This window comes from Cheilinus undulatus, linkage group 21 (assembly GCF_018320785.1).
Source record: "Cheilinus undulatus linkage group 21, ASM1832078v1, whole genome shotgun sequence".
Taxonomy (NCBI): domain Eukaryota; kingdom Metazoa; phylum Chordata; class Actinopteri; order Labriformes; family Labridae; genus Cheilinus; species Cheilinus undulatus.
This window is the reverse complement of record NC_054885.1, coordinates 9,097,279-9,120,671: the sequence shown is the minus strand read 5'-3', so window position 1 is coordinate 9,120,671 and position 23,393 is coordinate 9,097,279. Positions and strand designations below refer to the sequence as shown.

Below are 23,393 nucleotides of genomic sequence, written 5' to 3'. Positions count from 1 at the left end.
TCTAAATATTTTGCAACGTTCATTTTAACTTCCCCTTTACAAACCTTCCAGGGGCAGATGCTGAGAAGCATCCCCACAGCATGATGCTGCCACCACCGTGCTTCACAGTGGGGATGGTGAGTTTGTGATGATGTGCAGCGCTTGACGTCTTGTTTGATGGACAGAAAAGCATAATTTTGAACTTGTCAGACCAAAGAACTTTCATCCACTTGACCTTGGAGTCTTCCACATGACTTTTGATGAACTCTAGTCAAAATTTAATCAGTTTTCTTTAACAGTGGTTTTCTCTTTGCCAACCTTGGCAACAGTTGTACGATGCAGAGTCTCTCCCATCTCAGCAGCCTGAAGCTTGTAACCTTTAAGAGTAGTCATCAGTGTCTTGGTGGCCTCTCTCACTCAGTTTCTGAGGACGGCCTGATCTAGGCAGATTTACATGTGCCATATTCCTTCCATTTCTTGATGATAGATTTAACCTAACTCTTGGGATGTTCAGTGCCTTGGAAATGTTTTTGTATCCATCCCCAGACTTACACTTTTTAATAACCTTTTTTGAGTTGCTTTGAGTGTTCTTTTGTCTTTGTGGTGCAATGGTAGCCAGGAATACTGAAGAACTGATGTACTGATGAATTTTTTTGACCATGATTGACTGATAAAATCAATGAAAGGATAGAATATCCAAGGGAGTGAATACTTTTACAGGCACTGTATGGGCATCCATGAAAATTCTGTGTTTGAAGGACTCAGCCCTTTGAAGAGTTTTGAGCATCCTTGACATCGGAACAGTGTTCCAACAGCAGTCGATGGCATCCTTCAAAAATAACCATTCCAGATCCTCCTTGGCTTTGAGAAACAGCGAGGATAGAAGATTGTAAGAATGGGAGGAGGGGAAACAAGAAAAGGAGTAAAAGGATCATGGGAATCATGTTTAAAGGAAGAAGAGTGAATCTGTTGGGCATGAGGGAAATTCTGGAACGCTGGGGTGAAAGGGAATTCAAAGGAGAAGGGATGAAGGAAAACTATAAAGGATAAGAGTGAAGGATAGAGGAAAGCAAAGACATAATAGAGAAAACAGAAAAGGAACAACGGAAAGGGATGGTGAATAAAGGGAATGGGAAGAAGGGATGGAGTTAAGAGGATTTAAAACAGGAAAAGGCACGGATAAAAGGAAGAAAGGATCTACAGATGACTGAAGAAGGGAAAGAACAGCAGAAAGGAAAAGGAGAAAGCACAGAGTGGATGGATGCAAGAAAAGGAAGTAAGGTGATGAGAGGTAAAAACTGGAGTAGGATGGAGCAAATGAAACATGGGAACAGTTTAAGGATGAAACAAAATGTAAGGAAAAAGGAAGAAGAGATGAGAGAAAAGGGGGAATTTACAGAGCGTGAGTGAAAGGCTGGATGAAAGGGAATAATTCAAGGAAGAAGTGGCGTCAGAAAATTATGAAGAAGAGAAAAACAGAACTAATGGAGGAAGAAGAGGGATAAAGCATGTAGATCAAGGAAGGAAGCATGGAGGAAAGGGAAGAAGGAAAAGCTAAAGAGAAAGAAAGGATGGAGGAAATGGATAGAAGAGGGGAGGAACAGTGAAAAGGAAACAGGATAAAGGATGGAAAGCAGAGACAGAGAGGTCAGAAGTCAGTTTTCCTTTTGTCGTCCTTCTTGGAGCTGATTGGTCCGTGGCGTTAAACCGTGATTGACAGCTGAGTCTAGGCGATGATGTAACAGCTCTCCTCTCAAAAGATGAAGTGAAATGAAGCCTCCTTTCGTCTGATTGGCTTATTATCAATGATGTAACAGCCACAGACCCCTCTCCATATCTTCTTTTCTTCCTTCGCTGCTTGACCTCCTTTTTTTGTATCATCCTTTTTCCTCTTTTCCTTTTACCTTTTTTTCATTTTTATGTTTTTTTTTCTAGGTTTTTCCTGCCTCAGCACCCCTTTATTTTCTATTTTCTTTTTGAATCAGTATCATTCTTCTCCTCTTATGTTTTCATATATTTACTCCCTCCCATCTTTCCTTTTTCAAACCTTTGTACCTTTATATCTTTTCATCCAAACTCATGCTATTTGTTTGAATCCCAAACTTATTTGCAGATCACTCAGGAAGAAAGATTTTTTAATTTTAAGTAAGAAATAGGACTAGTATAAGAAGGTGCTTTGCTTTGCGTACTCTAGAAACAAATAGAAACAGTCAGCCTGACTCTGCACAAAGAGTAAAAATGTACCTACATTTACATTTAAAACTCTGATCTCTGCTTGTTTATGGAAGCTCTAAGGCAGTGTTACTCAACCAAAGAGCCAAATTGTTGAAAAATACTTTTGCAAGAGCCACAATGCAAGTGGTGAAATGTGGCAAAAACGGCTTGAAGTAGCAATAAAAATAAGTTAAAGGTGGCAAAAATGGTCAAAAAAGCAGCAAAAAAAGGGTTAAAGGGGCAAAAAGTGGAAAAATGGACAGAAGGTAGCAAAAATGGGTGAGAAGTGACATAAAAAATGAGTCACAGGTGACAAAAAAGGTCAAAAATTGGCAAAAACGTGGCAAAAAAATGAGTGAAAAGTTACTAAAATGCGCAAAAAGCAGTCAAGAATGGCAAAAATGGGCAAAATATAACAAGTAGTATATAATGGCAAAAGCTAGATTAAATGGGCTAATAGTGGCAAAAAAATGTGTGAAAAAGGGCAAAAATGGGAAAAAAAAATTGCACAAAGAAGAGGCAAAACTTTGGGGAAAAAAGGAAATAAGTGGTATCTTATTTGGATGAAAAGTGGCAAAAATGTAAAAAAAAGAAAAAAAGACACAAATGGGATAAAAGTGACAGAAATGGGGAAAACGTTCCAAAAAGAAGTTTCAAAAATGGGCAAAAATTTGGGAAAAAGGGGTATTTAATGACAAATGGTAGCTTTAATAGGCAAATGGTGGTGAAATAAAACAGTTGAAAAGGGGCAAAAAATAAGATAAAAGTGGAAAAAGTGGAGGATAAGTGGCAAAAGAAGTTGCAAAATGGCAAATAAAAACAGGAAAAGGGGGTGTTTAATGGCAAAAGGTAGCTGAAAATGGCAAAAAAAAAGTTTGCCTTTTTAAAGGTTTTCTGGGGGAATAATATTTAAAAATTAAGACATTAAAGAGCCACAACAAATCACAAAAGAACCACACGCTGAGTATCCCTGCTCTCAGAGGACATACACGTATACATGCATTTAATTGTGCTTCATTTTCCCATGATAAGGAATACATTTCAGTTGTTTTCTCGTGGTTCTGACTGACCTAACTCATTATCTTGAGATTCATAACACTGGTATTCCCATGATAGCAAATTATATCACATTGTTCCCTCAAGAAATGAACTTTTCACAGTCAAGCCAGTGTTGTTATCTCTAGAAATAACCTGAATGTGCATGTTATCATGGGGAAAAAAGGAGAAAAAGAAAATGCATGCTGCATCTGATTGGTCCAGAAGTTAGATCATGAAATGGCAATAACCCTTCATAGACCTCTTAAACATCTTCCCCAACAACATTTTGGATCAACTCTAGCCCCTTGAAACCCTGACTGGGATAAGTGGTATGGATAATGGATGGATGGATTATATTACAAGTCACTCACTGATGGTTCTGAAATACTGTAGGCTGATGCACCGCCTCTCCCTGGACCTGCTCCATAATGACGCTCTATACTGCAGAATTAAGGTGCAAAGGTTGCCATTAGCTTTGTAAGGAAAAGTCAGTGACATCTATCAGTCTGGAAAGAGTTACATCGGCGTTTCTGAGGCTTTGGGACTACAGCAAACCACATTGAAAGCCATTATCCACAAATGGGGAAAACTTGAGACAAGGGTGAACCTTCCCTGGAGTGTCCGGCAAACCGAAATGACTCCAAGAACACATGGACGACTCATCTGGGAGGTCACGAAGAACCTACAAGAACATCTAAAGACCTGCAGGCCTCACTCGACTCAGTTAAGGTCAGAGTTCATGATTCAACAATAAGAAAGACACTGGGTAAAAATGGCATCCATGTAAGAGTTCCAAGGCCAAAACCACTGCTGACAAAAAAAAAAACACAAAGGCTTGTATCAGATTTGACAAAAAACATCCTGATGATCCCCAAGACTTTTGGAAAAATATCCCGTGAACTGATGAGACAAAAGTTGAACTTTTTTGAAGGTGTACATCCTGTTAAATCTGGCGTAAAACTAACACAGTATTTCATCAAAAGGGGCTGCTTTGCTGCTCCAGGACCTGGACCACTTTCCATAATTAATGGAACCATGAGTTCGGCTCTGTACCAGAGAATTCTCAAGCAGAATCTCCGGCCATCAGCTCCTGACCTCAAGCTCAAGCTTTCTTGGGTTATGCAGCAGGATACTATCTGAAGCACACCAGCAAGTCCACCTCTCATCGTTTAAAAAAAAAATCAAAATAAAGGTTTTGGAGTAGTCTAGTTAAAGTCCAGACTTAAATCTAATTGAGATGCCGTGGCATGACCTCAAACAGGCTGGAAAATCCTCCAATGTGGATGAATTTAAACAATTCTGCAAAGAAGAATGGGCCAACATTCCTCCACAGTATTGTGAAAGACCAAATGCCAGTTATGGCAAACGCTTGCTTGCAGTTGCTGCCAAGGATGGCACAACCAGTTATTACGGTTTAGAGGGCAATTATTTTTTCACATGGATGTTTTTTACATATTTAAATCAATATGCAAATTAAAAACATGCAAACACAGAGAGACCTCATTTATCTAAACTAGGCTACATCACTTATTAATGCTCATGTAGATTTCAAACACACGTGTATCACTGCTGTAGTGTGTGCGTTTCTCCTAAACTGAGTCATGCGTCTGTCTGTCATTTGAGCCACTGAGCGCGTGCAGAAGCAAGCTCCCATTCTGTCAGCATGCTGATGTCATACACACAGTCACACAGTTACACACATGTTCAGTGATGCACTGGACATTAACATACTGTTTGAATCCAGACATGGGTGCCCACCACCCACCCACCCACCCAACCGTACTCACTGGCGTACAGTATTATGTAACTCAAACGCACACTGGGTCCTGTTGTCTTGTTGTGTTGTTGCTCAGTGAAACACAAACAAACAACAAATCAGTCTAATCAAGCTGGAAAAGCAGAGGTATGATAGATCTGACATATTTTTGTTACACTTGAGAAGAACATTAATGCAGCAGAGGGGGGAACAGTTGACCTAAGGTTTAATTTTTGTAGCAAAACTGATCATTTCTATTACTCATAACACCTTATACACGTCCTGCAGAGGAAAGAGTAATACTTAACATCCTATTCATTTCAATTTTTCCTGCATTTTTATAAATTAATCTATCCCTTGAACCACAAAACATCTGAGATGCCGTATCTCAGAAAGGATATGCAATAAGTTGCTGGTATCCTGTTTAAGATTTTTTAGTAATCCAACTTTATTCATAAACAAAGTCTGGCAGTCACATTCACGACATAACTACATGGCCGGCATTACAGACTAAGAAACATTTCATAAATAAAACAGAAAAATATCAAAGGTTAAGTCTGGGATTTAATGATTATAGACCCATTTTAGGAGTAGATATTCAAACCGTGGCTCGCTTTGGCTTTATTAGCTTTAGCTAAAGCTAAATAGCTAAGCTAGCTATGTAATTACATTACTACATAAGCCAATGTAGCTTTGTTAGGTTTAGCAACATGAGCTTTTGCAAACATAGATAAAGCTAATTTAGCTGCATTGATAATGTGTCTTTGTAGCTTACATAGCTTTTTCGTGAGATTAGTTTTAGGTGTCACATTAGTTATGTAGCTACATGGTCTATAGCGCCGTTAGCTTAGGCTAAAGCTAACATAGTTATGCTAGCTATTAAATTAACATTACTAGATAAGCCAGTGAAGCTAAGTTAACTCCAGCAATGTGAGCTTCAGCAAATGAAGCTTAAGCTTATGTAGCTACATAGATAACAAATCTACATAGCTTGCCTTTATGAGGCAAGCTTTAACTAAGTTAGCTGTGTAAGTTATGTAGCTACATTATCTGTTTCTAAGTTAGGTTTAGCATTGGGAGCTAAGCAAACATAGCTAAAGCTAGCTTAGCTATGTGGATAATGTATCTTTGTAGCTTACATAGCTGCTTTATGGGTTTAGCTTTAGCTACATAAGCTACATTAGTTACATAGCTACATTATTTATAGCCTTATTACCTTTGACTGAAGCTAGCATAGCTACACTAGCTACATAATTAACCATACTAGATAAGCCAATGCAGTTAGGTTAACTTTAGCAATGGGAGCTTTAGCAACTGGGCTTAAAATTATGTAGCTACATAGATAACATATCTATGTAGCTTGCCGAGCTGTTTTGTGAGCTAAGCCTTAGCTTTTTTAGCTTTGTCAGTTACATAGCTACATTTTCTGTTTCTAAGTTCGGTTTAGCAATGTGAGATTTAGCAAACATAGCTAAATCTAGCTTAGTTACATGGATATTGTATCTTTGTAGCCCACATAGCTGCATTATGGGTTTAGTTTTAGCTGCATAAGCTACATTAGTTACATAGCTACTTTATCTATAGCCTTATTAGTAAACATAGCTATGCTAGCTATGTAATTAACGTAATTACATAAGCCAATGCATGCTAAGTTAACTTTAGCAATGTGAGCTTTAGCAAACATAGCTTAAGCTTATGTAGCTACTTAGAAACCATATCTACGTAGCTTGCCAAGCTATTTTGTGAGATAGCTATGTTAGCTATGTTATTTGGGAAGCTATGCTATCTGTTTCTAAGTTCGGTTTAGCAATGTGAGATTTAGCAAACATAGCAAAAGCTAACTTAGCTACGTAGGTAACGTAGATTCATTACTTAGGTAGCCCATTTGAACCTGCCTATCCAGCAAGCTGACGGAGCTCCGTGCTCCGCCTAACTCTGTGGCCTACTGTGTTTTTTGTTTCGAGGCGTATGTTCCATTAGGTGCAGGTACAGCAAACCAGCATGTCTTTTTCATGGATGAATTTCTTATGTTAAGGGAGGAAGTATGTTTTGAAGTGGTGATGCCTTCTCACCTCACACAGCATTGTGCTGTGCAAGGCAAAATGTACTTTGCCCCTCAATATGTGAAATTTATCCACGAAAAGTGAAGTTTAGTTAAATGTTGAGTACCTACACCTGTGCTACACACAGCAAAAGATTTAATGGTGATAACTGATGTTTAATGGATGAACAGACAAGTGTCCTGCTCTGTTACACACAGATATGAAACCTCAGTGGTTACAAAAAATGTTTGTATTTTTGTCTTCTAAACCTATGGCTTTTTAAAACATGTTTTTATGTAAGGGTTAAAGTTTTTGAATGAATAAAAAACTTGATAGAACACAATGTGCTGCTATGAAATTCTGAATTGAAGACTTGAAACCGCCCCCTCCCTATTTTCAGTCGATGGAGACGGTGATGAAGGAGGTGTCCGTTTACAGAAACATGTTGCAAACCGCTCCTATGGGAGGAGGAGGAGGAGGAGGAGGAGGGATGTCTGAGTGTGTCGAGTTACAGTTAGCTGTCCAGCTGATTGTTGTGGTTATGAACCCATGACACACTCATATTACCGCACCATAGTGACTCCTCACTCAGATCAATAAAGGTTCATGTGATTTTATTGGGGATCAATGGTCAGCGAATGTTTACATGCAGATGTTGACACAATTACATAAACTCTGATGTATCAGATTACACTGAATCATGGTGAAATATCTCTGGCCTGAACCTGAGTCTTATCAAAAACAGCTGAACAAAAAATCTGATGTAATGGCAATCATGATATCTGTACGGTTGTATTATTGCATGAAAGGCTGTTATTATTTTTTGTGTTAAGTAATACTTAAAAGATTTATAAAAACACCTCCATAGAGGCTTTTATGTTTACTATAGGGCCACTATTGCACTTTGTAGAAGCATCTTTTTTAATTCAATAAAGGAAAGAAAAAATAAATAAAAATAAATAATTTTAAAAGCAGCAGTGCAGAAATGTCAGGGTTTGTATTTTCGCATGCTTCTTATTAATATTTGTATTTTTTTAATTGAGAAAACATTTTTACCAAATTTTGCAGCACTTGAAAATAAACTTTCAGCTGTTTGACCACTGAGGGCTTCCATACCTGAGCCATACATTTAATTATATTTGGTTGTCCTGTGAAATCGAGCTCATTTTGATAAAATGTAAAATAAAAATTGTGCATGTATGAACTCTTAGGGCTTCCATAAGTAAGTACATAGTCATAAAAAGCCTCAATAGATAAATTGATTGTACGGAAGCCCTATAAGGACACACATCCATGCCTTTTGTTTTCTCTACATCTAGAGGTTAGTTTTTCTTGGTGTAAAAATTCTAGTTTTCCCATCATAAGAGACTCAGAGAACACCCCAGAAAAAAAAAAAAATCTATAAATTCATGCCTAGGGCTTCTATAGGGCTTCTATATCTGAGGGGACATGGACCACATTTTATTTTGCTCTTATATAATAATAATAATAATAAAATACAAAAAGGATCTCGCTCCATTCCTTCCCAATTTGAAATCATTATTTTTTTGTTTGTTTTTTTCGGATTTCTCTGTTTCCCATGATTAAAATATGATGATTCTTTTTTTTTTTTTTAATCTTGAGAAATTATTCAACATCTGGTAAACAAGTGCTGGTAACAATAACATGATAAATTAGTAAAGAGCTCTTGAAAAAAATGTGGTTGTTATTAAGGAAAATCTAGAAAAGTCAACGAGTGGACGTATTTTTGCCTAGGGCTTCCATACCTGAGAAGATATATCATCATGCATTTAATCTTACTCTGCCCTCCTGTGAAAAAAAACTCAATTCTGGTTGAAATGAAAAAAAAAATTGTGGATTTGTGTTCTTCTGTGAGAATTAAAAACAAACACAAAGTCTATAAAGCGGTAAGAGGACATGCATCCATAGGCTATATTTGACAGTTCTCTATATTTTTATGAGTGCACAGTAAGTTTTTCTAATATCTTGAAAGACTACCGTACAATCACAGGGAAAAAAGCTTGTCAATTTCAATATAAAGTGACTTAAAAGTCAATAAAACAAGTAGAAATGGCATGTTTTAAAGGAAAATGTAAGTAAAATAAGTTGTATAAACGCATGACCTTTTTGGGCCTCCGTACTGATTGTTTTAGAGTAAATTTTAATTGCTGAACTAGCTAAAGGTCGTGTTAGTAGTACTGCAACATTGTGTTAAAGGATCTACTTTTTCCTCCGCTGGTCTGATGGATTAATACTCTGATTGATGAGACTTCTGTGATTTGTCCCAGTAAATGCTCTGGTGAATTTTTATGCTGCTTGTCGTCAGGGATTTTTCCTTTTCCATCAATTTTACAGCACTGGAAGTTAATGTGCATGCGCGTGCCCGGCCTGTACGTGTGGCGGGAGCGCGCAACTGCAGCAGATGAGAGCGGGAGCAGATGAGGAGGGAGGGAGAGGGGAGGAGGAGGAGTGTGAATGTTACGAGTCACTTCTCATTCCACTAATTTAGCAGAAAAGGGAGAGAGAGAGAGAGGTAGAGAGAGCTCAGCGGTGTGTCGGTGCGGGAGGACCGAGAGGCGCGCGGACTCTGCGGTATCTGACCTGAAAAAAAGAAAAAAAACAGCGCGCGTGCTGCTGCTGCTCAGAAAACCTACAGCACCCAAACGCACCGAGCCGGGCGGGTTCTCCTCCTCCAGGTGTGCGAGGAGGAGAAATAATCCGGTAACGTCGACCGTTCATCCGGAGATATCGCGGAGGAATCCGCCGCTGCTGACGCCACACGTACTCGGTGTCCCGGTCCTCCACACCGAGCAGACAGCGGAGATCTGCAGAGGCACTGGACGGGCAGAAAGACCGCCGTCTGGGGGGCTTATTCTCGGGTTTTCCGCCGACGCTGCCGGAGCTCGGTGTTTACGCGGTGCAGAGCGGGAAGGAGGATAGGGAGCAGCCCGGGAGGAGAGGCCAAGAGCTGCGGACACAAGGAGCGGGATTCTGGGAGGATTATTCGGTCTTGCATTGAGAGAGGGAGGATACAGAGGGTCTTTACCGCCCACCTCCATCACTCCTCCACCAGCACCTCCTCAGATGGGTTAACATCGCTCCGTTCATCGTGCAGCTCGTCGCAGGGTCCACTCACACCTGCTCGCACCTGCCCACTTCGACCTGCTGGGGCCCCTATGATGTAGGAGCCAACCCCCCCCCTCCACCTCTGAGTCTCTGCATCACCATCCTTTAATTTAACCCGCCCTCCCAGACCCCCTCCACACACCCACCCGTGCATCTCTGCTCCCCCCCTTAACCCAGCATCCCACCATGCCGGCGGGGATGAAACCGCTGGAGAAGTTCCTGAAGAAGCAGACCACAGCTCTGACCCGGGCTGGGGGCTTTGTTGGTGGGGTGACAGACAAGGCTAGTGGGGGGACTGGGGCGTCTCGCAGGAGGGCCAGCTTGTCCCGGGTTGTACCGTTCTTCAGGGAGACGTCACCGGAGAGCGGCCAGGCTCGGGAGGTGTTCAGGTGAGGACAGCATGAGGGGAGCAGGGGAGACCATGGACCCAGTAGGAGGGTCAAAGTTACAACACAAACTAGAATAGAGCTCAGCAGGGCCGGAGTAACATTTTAGGTGGCCCAGGGGCTACAGGGGCCCCTTTTTGGCCACCACTTTGTGTATGAGGTGAGCCTGTCAAGATTAACTGCATTAATCGCCATTAACTAGGATACACGATCAGAGCTTAAAAATCACAATTATTTACATGTTCTATTGTCCTTTTAAGCCACATCAGTGAACTTACGTGGAATAAATCCATTGTTAATGAATCTTTTTGCTTAAAAAATGTCACAGACGGCTCTGTAGACTAGTCAAAAGTCATAAATATTTAGGCTGCCTTTTTACTGTCCTGATATTTCCTTTACAAGCCATCACAAATTCCTTTTTTCATGGTAAAGTTCATGTTAAAATCTTTGATCAACCTATGCCGATGCTCTGTATCCAAACAGAATCAGTTAACATTAGTTTAACCTACCAAGTCCCTGCGTGTACACATGAGGATATTGCATTTTGGCTTTCCTACAATGTAGTGACAATTTCTGCTATTAGAACTTTGTAGATTATCATCAAAAGTGCTCTTGAAGTTTAAGTCATTTGCTCGAAATGTTGGATGGATTTGCTAAGAATATTCAGGAATTTCCATTAAAATTTGGGGGATTTTTTTTTTAAATATGCAAGTGTTTTCATTGAAATTTGGGGGATGTATTTGTAAATTTTGAATAATTTTATTGGATCTTTTGGGGGAAATGCTTACATTTTGTATGGCATTTACATGGGAATTTGGGAAATTAGTTTGGATGTTTGGCAAGAATTTTTTCAGGCAATTTTCAGGAATTTTTACAGAAAACTTTTGAGGTTTTTTTTAGGTATTTTAACAGAAATTTGCTTGTCAATTTCTTTGGAAATTTGATTGGGGGGGTGTCCTCTGAAATTCTCAGAAATGTAATGGAAATTTTAGAGGTTATTTAGTTGTTCAGGGTAGTTTTCTATCATTTCCATGATTTTTATGGGTGGGATGTATTTTAAATGTTTGGGGGAATTTGCTAAGAAATCGCAGAGGGAATTTGCTTTGTACTTTAGAGAAATTTACTTTTAAAAAGTTGTGAATTTATATGAAATATTGGGGGACAATTTTAATGGAATGTTTTGGCTTTATGGTAAAGTTTTACTGAAACATTTTAGGAATATTTGAAGAATTTATTGGGCTACTTTTTATGGGGCACTTCAAACATATGTTCAAGAATTTTAAGAAAAAATAAGAAAAAAAGACTGACTGAAGATCCCAATAACCGACCAAGTGGCTGAGTCACAGCCAAAGCATCAGCTCTACAACCAACCCAAGGCTGTGCTTTCTGCAGAGACAGAACCTTCAGGAGGTTTGTGGACATAATTTTTGGTCAGAACTAATTCCTGTTCAAAGACAAGGCTGAGCATTTAAACTAATCACGGCCTACTGATCCCGAATAAGTGGCATAAACTCAAAAGGCATCAGAAAAAAGAACAGATTTCAGGAGGTTAAGACAGTAGAAAAATCTCAGATGATTCAAAAAGAGTTTCTATGCAAAAGTGTTTTAAAATGTGGCATAAAAGACGCAATTAATCATAGAGATTCTGAGTAAAATCATGATGACAAATTTGAATCCTTTGACAGCCCTAGTTTGAGGTAACTCAATTGAAGGCTTACATGTAAACTTAGGATGTGGTCCATGTAGACTTTGATATTGTCAAATCAAGTCAAACTTTATTTAAAAAGCACATTTCACATACAAGGGAACACAGTCTGCTCACATGTAGTCTTTCTTTGTGCCCCCTAGTTTGGAATAAATGTCATAATAAAATACTTGAAAGAAAATGACCAGGTCAAGACTTTACTCTGTGTTACATTAATTGAAAATATGCAAACTTAATTATTAGGATGCACAATATAATAATGAGCATATCTGTATCAGCAGTTACCAAGTTAAAAGGTGCAAAAGTCTTTTCCAGCAGAAAGCTTTCTGTTCTTTTGTCTTCTCTTAAAGATTAAATGTGCAGTTGCTGCATCCATGCTAGTCTCTGTACTGGCCACCATATTTACAGGCTTGTGGTAAAACCACGCCTGTCGCCACTGCCTCCTTCTTCTCAAACAATATTACTTAGTTTCTTCATTGTCTTACCAGAAACAAACATTTCTACCTGAAACTTTGCTATTTGGAGTTGCCTGATGACAGACATGGACTGTGTCCAGGCCGTCAGCTCTGCAATTGCGCTCTGACTTCTGGGATTCACTGCTGTGAAAGGCTCTTTCATACAAAGCAGCACACTCCCATTTCTCTGCATTGAAAATGAAAGTGCTAGATGTCTTGTTTTTTCCAAAGAAAACCTGAAATTCACAGGGTAGAGAATTTTTAAAGATGCGGTGTGGACAACGATCGCATGCAGTTAGGACACGTGTTACATCTATAGGGATGGGTACCGAACTCGGTACTTTAATAGGTACGACTGAATTACGTTGGTACTCCTGAGTACTGATTCACGTAAAATCAAACCGTACTGTGTTTTGGTACCTTAACACGTCCTTGTGACTGCAAGAGAGAGTGGAAGAGTAGTCAGTTTTCCATACTAGACACGAATGCAGCATTGCACGCACATGAATCAACAAAACAAGCATGGCTGATAGGAAGCGGTCGAGGGTAGTGCTCCACTTTTCAAAATACGATGTATTTTATGCTGCAATATTTGTGACATGAAGCTCAAAGTTTACCACGGTAAAACTTTTAATCTGAGGAAGCAGTGTGATGATTGATGATTCAGATTGGCTTCTGCTGTTTCCTGCTCGTTCGCCTCCCTCCCTCTCTCTCTCTCTCTCTCTCTCTCTCTCGTACTGAATATTCGCTTTTGCCCCGTTGATCATGTGGATATCAACCATGGAAATATTCTAGATAAAGGGATAAGTTTGTTTGCTCAGTCACATAACAGACACTGGATAAAAGCACTGTACAGACTGCCTAGTGTGAGTGTGTCTTAAAAGTTGCTCTCCATCTCTACAACTTGGCACAGCTGATGCCATATGAAGCGCTCTGTCAGGATGGATGGATCCAGAGTGATTTTGAAGGAGTGACAGAGCCACAGGCTCCTCCTCGCTACTTATTTTCATTGCAGAATGAAACAATTTGCCACTTTCTGTTAATTTTTTTGCAGTAAATACAAATAGAATGTAACGGACCCAGTGTGCACTGTTCGGGTGTGTGGGGTTTTTTGGTATTAAGGCTTGGTTATGCTTCTGCGTGGACGGGCACGTAATTGACTGATGGGTGAGAAGCAGAATCTGCTCTTACCAGGGAAAGATGACGTCTGAGTTTTGTTGAAAAAGAACTGCATGAGGAAATAAGATGTGCAGTACATGTAGTTCATGGTAGAGGAAGTAGTGTGTTTACTTTCATTTGTAAAACTTTAACTGGTAAAATTTTATACCTTTATTTATTTAGTTAGTTATTTTGACTCCATACTTTATTGTTCATTTGTTTTAAACTTATTTGCCCTCCATGGACCCCAACGCACATTTTTCCAAGAGGAGAAATTAGAGGAATAGGAGGTTGAGGGCTGGGTTTTCATTTGTGCAAAATAAAGAAAACCACTAGGTAGTTATAGTAGTTTAGGTTTTCCATGTTGTGATGTTAAATTAAAAACAGTGTTTAATGTTGTTTTGATATAATTGATATTTGATAGTGTCTTGATATTGAGAAATAACTATCTAAAATTCAGAAGTTTTGAGGTTGCCACAAAAGTACCAAAATGGGTACTGTCATGTACCGGTTCACAGGTACCGGGAATCGGTACCGTACCGGTTCAAATGTGAAAAGTAGCCAGCCAATCACAATCATAAGGGGGATGGCATTTCAGAGCTGTGATTTATCAGAAACAAATCCTGCCAGGACAGGATTGTTTTACATTGTCTCTTGGTTTTGTGGGGAGCATAATTAGCTCACAGAGATGTTTAAAGTTGACCTAACAGACACTACTGAGGTGGGCAGTTAACTTTAGTAAGCACTGGTGAGAAGAAAGGCTCCGAAAGTGATGTTGTGGCTGTTTCCACTGCAGAATAAAAGCCGTTAATTGACACAGACCGTCCTGCAAAACATAGAAGAACTAACCCACAAAGGCAGAGGTAGACCAGCAACTCCAATTCTCTCTGAGGTGAAATGACCGTTTTATTAACAGAGTATGGAAGTTTAAAGAGAGGGAAGATATCTGCATGTTCAACAAGATGCTGTTTCACTAAGGATCCTTTCTGTAATGTTGTCATACACTTAAATCACAATCTGAGCCTGTCACTGTCAGAAAAATGAACTTTTAACGGATGATATTCAGTGAGTCATGGGTTTTTCTGCAGTTAGTACAGTATGTTTTACTTCTCATGATATTAAGACTCCAATATACTCAAACAAAAAGTTTCAGGTTTAAAAAATAACATAATAGCTGTTTTAATCCGAGGGATTGTCGGATTTAATTGTTGTTTTTGTCCAGTGTAAATCATTCCAAAGGAATCTGAGATTATGTAAGAGCTTCACAGACGGAGCTCTCTGTTGGATAACAAACTGTAGTAGGTAACAGGTTTTAGACCCCCGGGCAGTTACTGGCTCTGCTTTGTAGTTAATCCACATTTGTGGTCCAGATTTACCAGTTTGTCTTAATCCCTCAGGTGGGTCGAGCTCCTGTCAGAAAAACTCCAGTGGCTCAGTTTCCCATATCAATAAAGTATTAAAACTGAATAGTTAGATTAAAAAGAGCCAGTGTAGCAGAGGTTGACACACATGTATTTCTAAAGCATGCTGATCTGTATGTGCACTCAGCCCTGTTTAGAGGGAACACTGGGCTAAAAGGGCTGGACAGTGTAATTGATATGTAAGATAAATTGGTAAATTTTTGAATTAGATATAAGGAAAGACAACACCGTTCATACTGATATGGTTCAGAAATGTGAAACATTTTTTCACTTGGTAATAGAATAAGTTTAAAAAACAACCGATATCAAATTAACAACTGACCAGGCAAGTAGCTGATCATTGTTAAGGACTTCTGTTGGCCAATCAGGCCAGACTTTCAGATTCAAAACAAGAGTAAACAGCATAAAGCTGCCAGTATGCTGTAATATTAGCATATTGCAAAACACCAGTTAAAAAAGGATTTATGATGCAGAAATATCAACCATCTGGAAAGTTATGCTCATTCATGCACTCAGTACTCGGTTGACGCTCCTTTAGCTGGAATTACTGCAACTATGCAACATAGCATGGGGCAATCAGGCCATGGCACTGCTGTGGTGTTATGAAGCCCAGGCTGCTCTGATGGCCTTCAACTCGTCTGTATTGTTGAGTCTGGCGTCTCTTAGAGATTCTCTATGGGGTTCAGGTCAGACTAGTTTGCAGGCCAGTCAGACACAGTAACACCATGGTCAGCAGACCAGTTTAGTAGTTTTAGTTTCACTGTGGGCTGGTGCAAAGTCCTGTGGGGAAAGGAGATCAGAATATCCATAAAGCTTCTCAGCAGGTGGAAGCAGGTCTCTAAAATCTCTTGACAGCTTTGACTTTGGATTTGATAAAGCTCAGCAACATGGCACCCCAAATCATAGCTGCGTTTCCATTACTTTTTTGTTTTTCACAAAATAAAAGCAATATTTTCTAAATTTCGACTACATACAATTGCACTTTGAATTAATTTTGATTGAAGAGATTTTTGGGCATGAGCCTCGCAAATCTTGTACAATCTCATCTCACAAGACTCCGCTGCAGGGAAGCTAGACGTGCAAAACCTTTTGCGAGTTGGTACGGTTATGGCTACATCTACAGCAGTTGCTTTGATAATTTTGAACAAAAGACAAAGGCAACGGATGATAGTTTAGAGGCAAAGTCTGCGTGTATGGCAAAAGTCATGTATAAGGGTAGAAGTATTAGGGGTGTGTATTGGCAAGAATCTAGTTATACGATACGTATTCCGATACAGGGGCGCCGATATCGATATTGCAATATTATGAGCAAAGCGTAGTATTGACTGTGTATTTATGGTTGCATGAGCAAAAATCAGCGGTAGCGTCAGAAGGCCTCTATCATATTAGCTGTTAGCTGCTAAGCTATCGCTCTGATGTCTAGTGCTCAGGTTTGTCGTGTTGTCCAAGTATTTCACTCTGCCATGGCATATCTTATATAAATCTTATAATATATAAATCTTATAGATGACTTAACTCCTGTGTAAGTCTGTACCATCTTTAATATTTTGGAAGTCATAACAAGTCCACATTTTCTCTATGAAAGCAGAAGAAGCGGCACTGCTGTGTAGGCATGAGCAACCGGCTCACTCAGACCAAAGTCTCGCGTGATCTTGTTGTCTCAGCAGTGGAAAAGAGGAGTCAACTGCTTGCTGGCAGCTGGCGGTGCCTGCCGCCAACTAGCGGTCAGGGGGTGAAATTACACCACAAACTACCGCACCAAGAAAGTAAATTATGAATTAAAAAAATATCGATAATGTACTTTAAAATACCGAAACAGTATCGCGCCGCAAAATATTGCGATATTTAAGTGTATCGATATTTTCTAACACACCTAATAAGTATGATGTTTAGAAAAGTCTTGGTCACCTACTCTGTCCACACGCAATGCACCAGGTTGTCATGGGGTGAACAGGTCACTTGACACCGTACGTTACGTCCTGTGATGTGTAAATGTGGATAAAGTGTTTCCATTGCACTTTTGCGATATATTTCTATATTGAAATGTTGGAAAACCTTCTTGTGAGAGCGTAAAAACTTTTTAGCGATATTTGAGTTGTTTTTTCAAAATTCAGGTGTTTCCATTACCAGTTTTCAATTGCGCTTTTTTAGATTTTGTGCATTTTTAAGGGTAATGGAAACGCAGAGACTGTGAAAACCAAAAATACTGGACTTAGAACACCTCGGATTCTGTGCCACTCTGGTCTTCCTCCAGGCTAAACTGGTTCAGCACTAAAAACACGACACTTGTAGTCCATTTCCTGGACAAGTCTGTGTGGTGGCTCTTGATCCAGCTTCAGTCCACTCCTTGTGAAGCTCTCCTATGTTCTTGAATCTGCTTTGTTTGACAATCCTCTGAAGGCTGAGCTCATCCCTCTTGCTTGTGCTCCTTTTCCTACTTTCCCCCTCCACTTCTCTTTCCATGAATCTGCTTTGATACAGCCTCTGAGAACAGCCTGACCTTTCAGCAGTGACCTTCTGTGAGACTTGCTCTCCTTGTAGAGGATGACGGTGATTGTCTTCTAGAGAAATGTCATGTCAGTAGTCTTCCCAATGATTATGGTTGTGAACCAGAGTGAGTGAAATAACTGACAATAAACTGGACTTTATCACAGTGTTCCAGTATTTTGAGATACTCGATTTTTGATTTTTGTGAGCTGTAAGCCGTCATCATCAAGATTAAAACAAAAAAAGGCTTGAAATGTTTCACTTTGCATGAGATGAATACAGAATATTTGGGCCCTGTACATCAAAAACACAGACGTCCAGTCTTCTGCCAACAAATACTTAGAATTGAAAAAAATCAGGCTTTGTTTGTCTTAAAAACAGGATCTTTCTACAAGGGTTTTGCTTCAGCACAGGTGCCTCAGGTGTGAAAAGGACAAACTGTTCCTTCTTACTCTAACTCTGATGTTTCCCTCCCCTGCAGCCCTGACAGTGAAGACCCCCCTTCATGGCCCTCAGCCACAGGGACCGGTCTCGTCTCGGTGCCCAGCAGCGCTAACGGCTCAGGTTCCGGTTCTGGCTCTGGCTCTGGTTCTGGAGGAGGAGACGTGCGGAGTCCGTCTCTGTCGAGCGACGAGCAGAGCTCCGAGGCGAGCCTGATCACTGAGAGCAGCAGCAGTGGGGGGGGGGGAGGAGGAGGAGGAGGAGGAGGGACGCCTCTTCCTCCTGACACTCCGGAAAACCTGACGCTGGCCGTGCTGGATAGCGTGGCGGGTAAACGTCACGCTCACTGCAAAGGTAGGACTTACAGATCTGCCTTTTTTGCTAGCCATAAGAAATACTGGGTCAAGAAATTTTATGTCATGATAAATATAAATGTGCTGCTGTTGACTAGAGAATACATGTAGAAAAATGTTAAAATTATTGTGGTTTCTCTGAGCGGTAAATTCTAGCGATGAAAAATGAAACCACTGCAGAAGTGCTAAAACTGCAGTTCCTTAAGTGTCCACTTGAGGCTGGCTCAAAGCCAAGAAATCCCCATCTACTTCCATAATAAAATGACAACTTTAACAGCATGAATACACATGCTTACAGCTTGGTTTGAGCAACAGAAATGCTCTAGATAGGTCACATATTTGTTAGTTCACACTGCACTGTCGCTAATTTTTGTATCACTTATCTGTTTTGAAGATATTAAGGCTCAAAGTTGTGCGTAGTTATGAGAATGGCTAAGCTGACAGACAGTGTAACTTCTACTCATTTCTTTGCCTGTTTGTTGATTTTTTGAAAGTCAAGCTGGTATTGCTAATATGGAAGCAATTGTTGTTTTGGCTTCATAACTTAAGAAACCAATGGATGACATCACTGAGGCTATGTCCATATTTAATACAGTGCATTATTTACACTGAAGCACTATTAGCTGCTGTTACCCATAGACCAGGGGTGTCAAACTCAATCACAGCAGGGGCCGGATTATGGATTCAGGTCTAATCTGAGGGCCTAACAGGGTCACCTTTTTAACCATAAACTATAAACCTCATTTCACCAGTAAAGAAATATGAAAAAAAAAAAACCTTAGCACTGATGATCAATGATTTTGTAATTTAAAAAGTAAAAAAGATAAGTTAAAGGCTCACAAGCTGAGAAAAGTATATTTATAAGCTAAAAAAGGTCAAAAGCTGTGAGTCTCATAGGTCAAACTATGGGATTATGAAGTCAAAGTTTGGAGCAGAAAATATGAGAAAGAACAAAATAATTGGTTAAAAGGGTCAAAATAGGACTTAAAATTTAGAATTCTGAATCTTAAAGCTCAAAATATTATATGAGAAGTTAAAATTACGAGTTGAAATGCTCAAAGTACACAATAAAAAGTCAAAATCCTAAGTTTGAGTCCTCATTGTGATAGGCAAAATTGAAAATATGAACTTAAAACACAAAATAATTTCTTTTCCCACTTTCCTGACATTCCTGAATTATGATATAATCTTGAGGGCCGGACTTAACTGTTCCACAGGCCGGATTTGGCCCCCAGGCCTTGAGTTTGACACCCCTGCCATAGAATATTTAACAAATGTGTCAGTGATTTCATCCTTTCGTATGTGGATGATCTTGAAACTTCTGGTTTGCATTTTGGTCTTGGCCATCTTGGTTTAGAACCTTTTTTTTTTTTTAATGAAATGAATAGAAATATTAGACCCACTTTATCTTTGTCAAATTTTGTGGAATTAAAAGTTTGTTAAGGTTCATGGATTTCTTTTGCTTGCTTCCTCCTTCCCCAGACTTTCTCAAAGGTTGTAACAACTGCATCAAAATGAAACTGAAGGACACTTTCACATTAAGCATGATTGTTTTGTACCATACCTAAGCCTGATTGCTTCCCCTTTCCTCTATTGGTTTGTTGTCCCTAGAGATGCACTGATTGTATAAATCAGAGCCGATGACAAAACCAATGTTTAAATTAACAATCTAGCTGATGGCTGATACAGATGCTGATGTTTCTTTTGTTTTAAAACTCCCAAAATGCCAACATTTTGTTTCAAGTTTGACATGAAAATAGATCAGACTTTGTCCAACAGGCCACATCCTCTGCCTGAAAATGTGATCATTAATTTGAAGTATGTTGTAGCCAAAAGCTTCCTGTGTTTGTCTCTTCAGATATGTGTGTGTCTTAAGTCATAGACATTGATTTTTTTTTAGGTTTAAGTCTGAAGAAACAGAGCAACCATTGGTGAATTAATTACAAATAAAAATAATCTATATCAGCAGCCTTGAAGTTCATGTTAAGGTCTAAAGATATGTGGCGTGCAAAGCCTCCTGTTCAGCAGCTGCTGCAGGAGAGCTGAGGGGAAATAATTTCATTTGACATTTTCAGGATTCACCCCTCGACATTTCTGCTTGAGTTTAAAAACCCTCGACTGTGTCAGCGTGATCGTTTCAGATTGAGAAGCGAGTTCAGATTCAGGCTGGGTTTTTTGTTCTTCTTCCTCTTCTGCAGTATTCTTTTCAGTTCAGAGTTCACATCATACAGACTGTTCCTGCAGCCTCACAGCCACTGTGTGTGGTTACATAATCGCTGCCGTTCCTCTTTCAGAAACGCAGCCTGCTTATTACAGCTGAAGAGGGTGTGCATGCATGCGTGTACCTATGTGTTCCTGCAGGAATGTTAGCCTGCATGCCTTTGTATGAGTGGAGCAGTGATTTCTGTGTGTGTCAGGGTGTGTTTGTGTGTTTTTGTGTCCACGTGTCATCTGGTCTACTAATTTTCAACATTACTTAAAATATGCAAATGGTAGAGTATTTTTAAATGTTTTTTTCAAGGATTATGAGCATTTCTCATAAAATTAAATAAAAATTACACTGATCTTCACATCACAATCACTAATATAAATTTCTACTAAACCTTATTTCACCAGCAGTCACTCTGAACACAGCAAACCAACCGCTGATGTTTTCCTCCTATATATAAAAGGATATAATCATCTGCTCCTTCATTGGTTCACACATGCAGCAGGGGGTTGTCCAGTCCTGGCTAATTAGCTGTGCTGCTAACATTAGTAGTGCTATTGCTCTGCACCAGTATGTATAACTGTGTTACACATACTAACACACTGCCTGTGTTAGAGCTGCTCAGTTATAGCAAAAATCATTGCCATGATTATTTCAATTGATAATGAGATCATGATTATTATTCACTGATTTTACATCTGTATCTGTGCCTGAGTTTCAAACGATTTGGTTAAAGTAAACAGCTGTGTTGTCTTGAGAGGCCACAGCTTTGTAACAGAGTGTTGAAATTTCTTGTTTTCATAAATTTCATCAGGACTGATTCTATACTGGAAAGATTGAAGAGAGGGGCACTCAACTAAAATATCATCAACACATTTCAATGAAACACATTAATGTTCTTCATTTTAGTCATTTTAATTTTTAAAAACTTGAGCTTAAGAAACAAAAAGGTGCAAAATGTCAGATGAAAACAACATTACATTTTAGTCTACTTTAAGTCATCTTGACGACAACTAAACTTACGTTTTTGTCAGTTTTAGTCATCACAAATCTATTGTTGTTAGTCTTAGTCTAGTTTTTGTCAACGAACATTTTTAGTCATAGTTTTAGTCGACAAAATTATCACTGCTCCTCATGTTACCTGTATTCCAAATCAAGTGTGCGACATCAGTCTGGCAGTGTCTGCATATTGTTTTTGTTTGTCCGTCACCTTTTCTCCTTTTTTGACACTAGGAAACCAAAGTTCAGATCAGATTTCAAAGTTGCAGGAGTCTCCACATTTTCATTCAGTTCTCCATTGCTAGTCGTAGCATCCACCACTTTGGCACCGTCAGATCAAGCCAAAGGATGACGGGTACTCAAGGGCTGATAGTAACTATACTAAAAAAAACGTCACTTTTTGCCCTGAAGAACTCCTGATATTTCCAGGTTGAACTTCGTTGATGATTTTTACTCATACTTTTCTCAGAACTTTTTCCTGCAAGACCTTGGAAAGCGGATACAAGCACACTGCAGGAAAGTTTTGGAAAAACTTACTGCCATCCAGCAGGGAGAGGTGAAGACGGTTAAATCATGTGGCTGGTGTGATTGAAGTGCACGCAATGAAGTTGCTTCCACCTCCAATCTGTTCTTTAGTCTAGTTTGTGAATACTGTGAATACAACCACATAGCATTGAGATTAAGGCAAAAGACTGCCACAGTGCCAGTCTCTGTTGCTCTCTCTACCATTTCCTCAGGATGAGAAATCAGGGGCATGCACATAACAGGCAGCACAAATCCACCATGGGCAGAGAGATGCTTTCATAAGAGGAGCCAGTGTAAAGAAACAGCGTGTTTTTCCTTAAGTATTTCAAAGCTTTCTCTCCTCTGCTCATGGGCACCTCACCTCCCTAATGCCGGCATGTTAGCTCACATATGTGGGCGGCCGTAGTGTTTCTTTCGCTCTGTGCACAGCATGGAGCAACTCTTCGGCACAAAATCTGTGATATTGTAGAGAACGGTCAGGTCGGGGCATGGAAACTGAGACTGATTTGACTGATTCCGGTCACCCACCTATCTATCAGTGCAGCTTTGGCAAACACCTACACACTGTTTGAATTGAACAAATGCAAAACATTGCCAACATATTTGTTTAATTTAGACAGTGTGGAGGAGTCTGCTGGCATTTTTGATGGGTTCATTCCTCTCCTGTGCACCTGTGTTATGAAAAAGATGTAGTTTGTTAAAGCTTCAGTCATTTTCAGCATCATAAGAAGAACAGGTTTCGAAGGATCTGAAGATAATCCTTGAAATTACATCCCGAGAAATGAAAATACAAATATATGTACACTAGAGAACCTGCTTCCTGGGTTCAAGGATTGAAAAGCAACACTTTGAGAGTCAGACCTTCTTCTTACAGTCAGTCTGTCTCCTCTGTCTGTAACATCTCTCTGGTTTTATTCTCTGTTCTTTGATTGTGAGATGGATAGAAGTGTTTGTAGTTTATTTTCAGCTCCTTCGTCCTGCAGGAGGAGAACAAACAGCCAAGAGACAGAAAGAAAAACCTGCAGAGAAACTCGAGACAGAAACATTCAGACGGATATTTTTTATTAAAGTTCTGTGCTCGTCTGGTTCTGTTAAATAA

At 39.6% G+C, this 23,393-nt stretch overlaps 1 protein-coding gene across 1 annotated transcript in view; it reads left to right on the top strand.

Annotated features, from left to right (window-relative positions):
- The first annotated feature begins 10,341 nt into the window (after nucleotides 1-10,341).
- The window catches only part of rapgefl1 (Rap guanine nucleotide exchange factor (GEF)-like 1), a 68,769-nt gene continuing 55,717 nt past the window's right edge, over nucleotides 10,342-23,393 (top strand). Inside the window, exons 1-2 of the mRNA XM_041817490.1 lie at nucleotides 10,342-10,544; nucleotides 18,249-18,562. Coding sequence (XP_041673424.1) covers nucleotides 10,342-10,544; nucleotides 18,249-18,562 — 517 coding nt within the window. The remainder of the gene's footprint in view (nucleotides 10,545-18,248; nucleotides 18,563-23,393) is intronic.